Raw genomic sequence first — 9,245 nt, 5'->3', positions numbered from 1 at the left:
CCGAGTTAGCCGCGGCTCGTTGTTAAATAATAGGCTGGTTAAAGAATCTAGCAAACTATCGTTTTGCATTCAATTTAAGCAACCGAATTGGGGTTAAGAACACAGGAAAACCGGATTTTCACACGGTATGATTCGTATATTCATCATCGAGAATACAGATGCGTTAATATTACATGTTCATACTTTCTTTTTGCTCGGTGTATATAGCTTTATTTTAATAGTTACAACATTGTTTTTAATTAGGTTTTTCTTCCTGTTCGGGAACTTCTTGTAATTGTTTTTGTTTACAATTTCTCAATATACACACCGTTATATTTACTACTGTCCAATATTTTTTGGTTTTTAGCTTTGTTCTCTCTTTGTATATATTTATAATTGCATTTTTCTCTTTTCTTACATATGTATAGTAGTACAGTAACACTTGAATAACAGCGGATGATATGAGTTAATGAGATCAGCAAACTTTGCTCCGTTCGAATCAATGTTTTTGTTTCGTATGTTTTTTTTTCTGTGTTAGGATAATTTAGTCTTTTTCACCTAAACATGTGCACAGTTCTGCTTTTTGCCTACCGTAATTGTGTTCGTTATACACAAAAATAGTCAATTTTAAGGAAACTGAGCAACATACGAAAAATTTGCATGTATGCCAAGCCAATATGCCCCTGTATACATTTGGTTTTCCAACACTAAAAGCACACATTAATCCCACTTGATATGCTTAGTTTTTTCAGTTATTCCAAATTATTAGAATATGCTAAATTTTAATAATTTCAGTTTCATATACAAAATTGTGAGCATTGTTTGCTCTGATATTTGAAGGGGTGCAATTTTGTTATAAAAAACTCAAACGCCAATGGGCCTTAGATAATGGACTTATTTTTCCAAAGTTCACGTCACATCATTCATGCGATACAATAAAGGCGTAGATGTAACTACAAAATTTAAAGCAGCTTAAAATTTCAAAACAAATCGATTAAATTAGTTTCGTCTTACATACCAGAGCAAAACTTGGGCTAGAGATAGTACTAAAATACAAGCCGCGGCACTATAACCTATAGTTACTATATTCATAGTTAGGCGGAGACATTGAGCGGACCCAATTGAACATGTCAAATACCGGAGCCAATCGAGCATGACGTCACATAACATGTTCTCTTTGGATATATATATATATATATATATATATATATATATATATATATATATATATATATATATATATATATATATATATATATATATATATATATATATATATATATATATATATATATATATATATATATATATATATATATATATATATATATATATATATATATATATATATATATATATATATATATATATATATATATATATATATATATATATATATATATATATATATATATATATATATATATATATATGGGAAAGGTATTGTGAATACGGTAATAACTATTTAACTCTTATCTTGTGTTATCACGTGTAGAGAAACGAAAAGAAACCAATTTTTTCTGTCACAAGAAGAGATATTCGCACAAGTATGAAATCATATCATCCGATCTTCGAATTGATTTTTCTATTCATGCATGTAAAGTTGTTACTTACGGTGGCAATGAAATTATTAGGCTGGAGCTTGAACATTTACATGGGATGCCAGTGTTTTTTTCCTGAAATAAGAGCTGCCAGTTTTTCGGCTTTTGTGTCCGCCTAACTTTTAATATAGTAACTCTACTATAACCCCATCCATGCCACTGATCCACTTCGACAAACTTAGGCTATGAAATGTCAAAATTCACTTTGAGTAGGGTGATCATATCAGTCCAGTATTGCGCATTTCCCACTAACCTGGACTCCGCACTTTCAAAGTGCGAGTGATCTCAAAACAGCGAGCTGTCAAAACACATGTGTTCCAAGTGATAGAGATGGTACTTTCATAGAAAGACCAGTAGAACTAATCAGTCTATGAGAAGAATTTAAAAGAAGAATGGTAAGTGCGCAGTGCGATTTGAATCCAGTTTTTAGTAACACAAGCAATAAAACCCAGTACAGTCGAAAAGGGCTTGAACGTACCTGACGAAATTGGGTCATTAAGCCATATGCTTTACGATGAAGGTAGCGTTAAAGATACATGCAGTCGAATATTTTTTTCGCTTTTCTGTACAAAATTAAAATTATTTTATGAAACTAAATTAATGCTACCACATCTTCCATTACCTTAATCCCTATCGTTTTACTGAGATAACTGTCAAAAATTCTAACCTCTGTGGCTAAATTCATTGTCAAGGAAGACCGATAGTGCCAAACAAGAACGTGTTTGCATTTTCGTAGAACATCAATTAAAAGTCTTTCTGAAGTATTCAAAGTTTAGCATATATATTCTCACATTCAGAATTTTAAGCTCTATCGGTTCATATGATAAACTAGGAATTTGATTCTTCATTTAATGACCCAATTCACCCTAGGATTTCGGTAGTCAATAAAGTTTCTGAAGGTCTAGCATACAAAGCTCTGCCAGAATGTCTTTCGTGAGAATTTGTTTAGTGCGCGATTCTTGGGATCTACACACAAACACGCGTTTCTTGCTGCTGTTGTTGGAGTAATCTGCAATCACTAATTAAGTGGATGAGACGAAATATTTTGCGATAGTCTGCGGAGAACCGGCGTGGAGTCTTCAGCTCTAATTAAACGCAGCAAAGTAAAGCAGAAATATCAACGGTTACAAGTAGCTTCTCTGGGAAATTTCTGACGCAGGAGTAGCAATTTCCAATTACAACCATTATCTCTCGATCTATGAGCTAGAATCGAAAAATAATATCCAAAAAAGTTCACAATTTTCGAAATTGAAACATTGTGTACACTCTACATAAACGATGATTTGTCAAATAATAGCAAGCTAGCTGGACGATCTGAAAGAAATCAAGATCTTTATATTGATAGCTGTGGAAGAAGCCGCGGAATGATTTGAACAGCCGCAGCAGAATTTGCAATAAAACTAGACAGGACACAAAGAAAGAGCAAAATGTTTACAACATTATAAAAATAACTATTTTTGTGTTTTTCAATTTCAAATATTTTTTTTTTTGTTGGAAGGGCACCATTGATTGATATATATTAGATTTACTTAATGTCAAATTTTCTTTTTTTTTTTCTTTGCATGTATATGTAGTTAGTAATTGCCTTGGTTTCGCAGTTGCCTCTAAATTTCTGATTATTAACATCTACAATGTTTTAACCCTCTTAATAAAGGTAACTAAATTCTACATCTTCTTAGTTGTTTTATTACATAATCAGTTCTATTAGTATTTGTTCTTACAAGCAATACACGTATTTGCAATCCATTACCACTAAATGACCAACAAACAGCCATTGAGAGTACCAAGACTATAATTGAAACAAAACAATATCGCTTAGAAATATGAAACATAACGAAACTACACTCGCCGTTTTATTCCCTTCAGTTGACAACAAATTTGCTTTTATTTTACTAACTCATCTTTACTATATTCTAGCACCTTTTTCTTATAATGAGACACATTGTGTGTTGGACTTCTCCTTTCTTTTCGTTCAAGCGTCCTAATCGTCCAAAATATACCAAATAACATCAATAGTTTGAATAAATATTTATCGTCATTCAACACTCTGGGAGAAATTTGTTGCATGATAGGTATTAAAATCAATTACATCATTATCTTCTCTGTTAAACAATAAATTTGTACAACTGTTTTCCTTCTTCCTGCTGGTGTATATGAAAAGTATAACAATGATACAGTAAGCCTTGTAGTTCGATAACAAAACATAAAACACTGGTCTTTCTACCCCCAATGTTCAATACGATTGCCCATTCTTACAAACATGTATAGTTAAATAATATTTCCGAGAAGTGAGATCTGTTAACCCTAAAATTGCTGCGTTTCGCTTATTTCACCCAATTTGAGTTGAAACTCTTGGAACTCACACTCGTTAAGATAACACTTCAATTTCACTGTTTTTGTTTTGTTCTATAGTATGATATGTTTGGAATTTCCTCTAGTGGCTTTTTTATTTGCATTGTTTTATCGTTTAAGATCTAAGTTGATATGTATCGGTTGTTTGTAGTCAGAACTTTAACACTAGCAATAATAATTGATATGTACTGGTTGCTGCTTTGTCATCACGTACCTTATTTCCCGGTAAATCTACTCCCCGTTTTAATACTAACAAAAATAATGACGGAAACCAGTTCCAGTGTCCAATCCGAACCGCCTCGAACTAGGAAAACATCCGGCAAGGCTCGACCCCCTCCTTGCTAAACAACATAAACCCCGGTCGATGTGGTACTAATGAAGTTCACGAATAAACTTACTGCAGCATCGGGTTTCAGAACGCCGTATGTCCCTGCGATTGGCCGGGAACCACACTGCCACCACCCTGCAAGATTCCACCACCTCCTCCAACCGATGACTGTTGCTGCATTTGGCGCTGAGCCTCGACCACCGGCAGATCGTCGTCTGCTTCCAGGGCCGGATTGATCCGACCGTTTCGTTCGTTATTTCCCACCATCGTAGCGGCTCCGTACATACGCGTCATTCCACCAGCCATCACTGACAACTGCAAGAGAGCCGTGGTTGAACGGGTTAATGTTATTGTCACTTAACCTTAATATAAAGTGATGTTACAAGTATCGAGTTCTATACAAATAGTTTCACACACACCACTTGGGGGTTTGTTTTCCTCCAGTTGTCATATGCAAAACTGTCAATCAACTTAAGCATTTGAAATAGCTCGCCTAAAGTATTTATAATGGGCTGTAATGCTCGGGGCAAATATTATTCCGCAAAATGCCGGTTGTTTAGCGTCCATCCCAAGAATAATCCGACCGAAAAACTATTTTCAGTTTGTTTTCCTCCACCTACCAGAACATTATGACAGGTAGAGGAAAATAAATCGCTGATTACACTAATACTGTTACAGATTGGCAAGAACTCTATTGGTCACTGCACAGTGACGTCATGCATTAAATGTGACATGTGGTGGTCCTGTTGATTACATTTTGAACTTAGAGATTATTCGTATTCTCAAAATGAAGCATTTAAAATATATTGGGAATCATATTTTTAGAAGTATAAATGTTCTCTAGAGCGCCTTACAATTAAATTGTGCTATTTCCTACTGTGCGAAAATGTATATGAAAGATCTAATAAGTGAACTAATTATTTGTTTTTCAATTACTTCTAGTGTTCTCTGAATTGGTAAGTAGTTTTGCGGTTAAATTTCTTGGTAATTAATTATTAGCACTAAGCTTATTTCAATGGAATTCAAATTTGTTAAGTACAAACTGTAAACAAAAGGACCAGCACCTGTCAAATTTGTGAGGTTAAGGCATTTCATACAATGGTCAATTGGTTTGATATATCTACACGGTAAAAAATTGACACGTTAAATACTAATGATTAGGCACTTGAATCGGATTGTCTTCTATCATTAGCAAATGAAGTGGTTTAGCTTTGATTTTCTAATGATTAACAATCCGTACCAATCTGACCAAGTCTTTGAAAACTATTTAATGGAAACCACTTTCAGATGGACATGTATATCTGTTGAATTCGCACTACTGTACAAATCTATTGATTTTGAATAGATTCTTCGTTCTTTAAGTTGTCAAAAGTACCAATACGATAGTGTCGCTAATTCATTTATTCATTTGTTTATTTACAAATAATATCAACAGACATAGTGGGGTCCTAATGATAATTTCTTAATTTATTTAAAAAGTCAGTTTGTAATCTGCTACGTGGAACTTCATAGTTAGTCCGGCGAAGAGGTAATCGGAGGAAGACATTATTGCGAATGGACCGAACGTTCATATTTATCGCACTGAGAAGCTCGGGGTAGTCAATTCGATCGTGCAAAATATTCGTAACCGTCATAACACGGGATAGATCCTGCCACACTTGAATTGTATCGAGTCCAGTAAGCAAACCACGACTTTCGTAACATGGCAGCTGGTGAAGGTTGTTCCAAGGCAATCGACGAAGGGCAATCAGAACAAATCTGCACTGTACTGTCTCAATTCGGTGGTCACCGTTGAGATAATGAGGGTTCTAAACAACTGAACAATATTCCAGTGATGAACGAACGAGTGAGCAGTAGAAAGATTTAAAGCAGTAAATACCTGAAAAGTGCTCAGATATTCTCATCACGAACCCCAAACAGCGAGATGCCTTTGCGACAATATAGCTGATATGTTGTCAGTTGTTCATCGAGAAAAACTTCGGATATCCTTAACACAATTCACTCTGTCGATCGATGATTCTGCTAGACAGTATTCGAATCGAATTGGCGTTTGTTTTCCTCGAGAACGTAATGACCGTGCATTTCTTGCGATTTAGGGTCATTCGGTTGATTTCGCACCATTCCGCAAAGGTTACGACTCTGTCCAACTAACGAATTTGATTTGCTTGTTGGACCGACTGACAGATGTCAGAAACTTTCCAAAGGAGACGTCAGTAGTGTAAATGCATCTGTTCGCATCTCTAATTCTTGTCAGTTTGATTGTCAAAGTGAATTTTACATGAGATTGTGATATTCAGATGCTTTTTAGTTGGACAATGGTCCAACTAGCGGAGGTCCAACTAAAAAGCTATTCAGTTAAAAAGTGACCAACCAGCGAATCGTGAATCATGGTCATCAGTATTTCGTGGTATAACTTGAGGTCGTCAGCAAAAGACAACCGTAGTCCTTGTAAACAAAAGTAAACGTCGTTGAAATACTGAAGAAAAATCAATGGACCGAGGTGGCTGTCTTGTGGAATACCAGATAAAGCGAAGAATTCTTCGCTTACCCAATCACCTATCTTGATTAGTACCAAAGCCAAGTCTATCCAACTTTGCCACTGCAATAGCGTGATTAATCTTGTCAAAAGCAGCTGAAAGGTCCGTGTAGATCGAGATACATTATAGTATAGGTGTTCACATTCGTCAAGTTTGAGTGTGTTGGTTTGTTGCTAGTGAAATTAATCATGGCGGCCCAGGACCGCGAAGCACCGAGGTGCGACTCACTCTAGTATTTTCGATTCAGGCTAACGTATTGAGAAACGTATTTGTGCATTTTTCACGAAATGACATGTATTTTGTGTATTGAAGAGTATTGATTATTTCTTTCATAATACTTACGTATTAGCGAATTAAAAACGTATTTGTGTATTGTTCACGAAATGCAATGTATTATGCGTATTGGTGAATTATTTCATAATTCTTATAGATTAGTGTACTAAAACGTACAATTGTATGCACGCATAGTATTTTTGTTGAATAATCAATTGAAACCGATGTTACTGAATTTTGACATTTAAATGTTATTGTAGAATGCAAGTAGAATAATTTCATAAACGTAAATAATAAAATTAGTACAAATGGAATTTCTAGTGATTTTTCAAGATTAACGAACAATTAAGCATTATGCCAAATTTTATTATTTGGAGAATTAGTGACTTCTTCAGTTTGCTTCTACTGGTGAGAAGCAGGAAGCGGGGAGATTTACCAGATCTGCTGCTATTGTTGAACCAAGGCTGATGAACATGTAATTGAAGTAACCTTTATCTTTAGTTTGGTGAAAACTAATTAGGCTTGCTGAATTCTAATTAGGCTTATCCAATGGTAATTTTTGAGCAACGCGGTATTATATTTAATCACTGCAGTATTATCTAAATTTATTTCAAAAATTGAGATGCTTCTCAGTAAAAATGAGATGCTCCTCATTACACTCAGCCGAAATTCCTTGGTTGTACTAGACTCGGTTATGTCACTAGAGCCTGAATTCTGGCAGATTCCAACCGGAATTCCAACTGAACTTAGAGTTATGGCTGAACTCATACCTGCAAGTTGATCGGAAGCGACTCGTAATTCGGATTCTTGTGTTTTGTATTATTTTTTTTATTATTTTGATTATAGAGGTTTTAACCTTAGGGTCATTCGCCTCTTTTCTGGTTAGAGTAATCTCTTGTGGAAAAATCTCTAACCCTATGTGCGGGGTTGGGAATGGAACCCAGGTGAGCTGCGTACAATCTTGTGTTTTGCATTCTCAATCCATCGAGCGTTGGTTTCGCTTCTATTCCCCCAACGAGTGTTGATTTATAATGCAACATATATATCTAAACAAAATGATCCATCGCAATGCAAACTTCGAACTTGCAAGATTTCAGAGATTCACTATTTAGGGTAAACATTAAACCATTGTTTATGTCGATAAAACGACCGAATTCTTGATCAACAATTTCCTATTGATGCTGGTAGGAAGTTTCGGATTTACTTATGTTACCCTTTACCCCTGGGAGTATTTTCAAATGTACGGGATGTTTATTTTCTTGAAAGATTATGGGATTGTTCCTCGTAATCAAACTAATAAGAATTCTGATTGATTTCTGCCTACTTGTCCTTCTAATGATTCACCGATTCTGAATCCGTTTGCTGGGAGTCCCAATTCCGAGAAAAGTAAACAATCTAGCTTGAAAAAAACCATACGCTATGTCATAATAAGAAATAGACTGAATTAGTTTCATTTGGCATGAAATTAATGTAATATTTGTATGGCTTGTATCAACAGTGTATTATTTGACGAATTGGATTGTTATCGACGCATTGAAAAATATTTCCTGTACTAACGTAATTTTGTGTATTAGTGTATTTTCGATGTATTGAAAAATTCTTCCAGAAGTAACGTATTTTTAGTGCATTAATGTATTTTCGGCGTATTAAATGTATTAAGGTGTATTGAAGCATTTCTGGTGTATTTTTTCAATTGGGTATTTTCAATTCACTTTGAATGGGGAGTGAACTGCCCCTCGCGAAGCACATAATCAACAAACCGACCAATCGAAACGAAGCTTGTAAGCACGTGGTAAAATAAGTATGGCGTCCGGGATCGCAAAAGAGCAAATGTTTACATCACTAACCAATCAGAATGAAGTATGAGACCACGTGCTTCTGTTTTCTTCTTCATTCTTCTTGTTTGCCCGAAAAAAGTGACAGCTGATGCACACATAGAAAAAAAATGTGTACACCTGTATACACCTCGCGTGTCGATAACGTCCGTGGTATCTGTCACATAGGTTGTGAAGCATAGAAGATTCGTAGATAAATCCATGAAAATGGGTTCCAACACAACCATTTCAAACAGCTTAGGAACTGCGCTTAGTGTTGTAATACCACGGTAGTTGTCGACTTCCTTTTCGTCACCTTTTTTATGAACCGGAAACATTAAAGAGGAGTTTCAGAGGTCGG

General features: G+C 35.2%; 1 protein-coding gene across 1 annotated transcript in view; it reads right to left on the bottom strand.

Annotated features, from left to right (window-relative positions):
* Nucleotides 1-1,433: 1,433 nt before the first annotated feature.
* LOC131677765 (high-affinity choline transporter 1) overlaps nt 1,434-9,245 on the bottom strand; it is a 95,109-nt gene continuing 87,297 nt past the window's right edge. The window contains exon 10 of the mRNA XM_058957791.1: nt 1,434-4,575. Coding sequence (XP_058813774.1) covers nt 4,345-4,575 — 231 coding nt within the window. The 3' untranslated portion in view covers nt 1,434-4,344. The remainder of the gene's footprint in view (nt 4,576-9,245) is intronic.

The sequence above is a fragment of the Topomyia yanbarensis genome, chromosome 1, assembly GCF_030247195.1.
Source record: "Topomyia yanbarensis strain Yona2022 chromosome 1, ASM3024719v1, whole genome shotgun sequence".
Classification (NCBI taxonomy): domain Eukaryota; kingdom Metazoa; phylum Arthropoda; class Insecta; order Diptera; family Culicidae; genus Topomyia; species Topomyia yanbarensis.
Note: the sequence above shows the minus strand (reverse complement) of the source record. Positions and strands in the feature narration are given on the sequence as shown.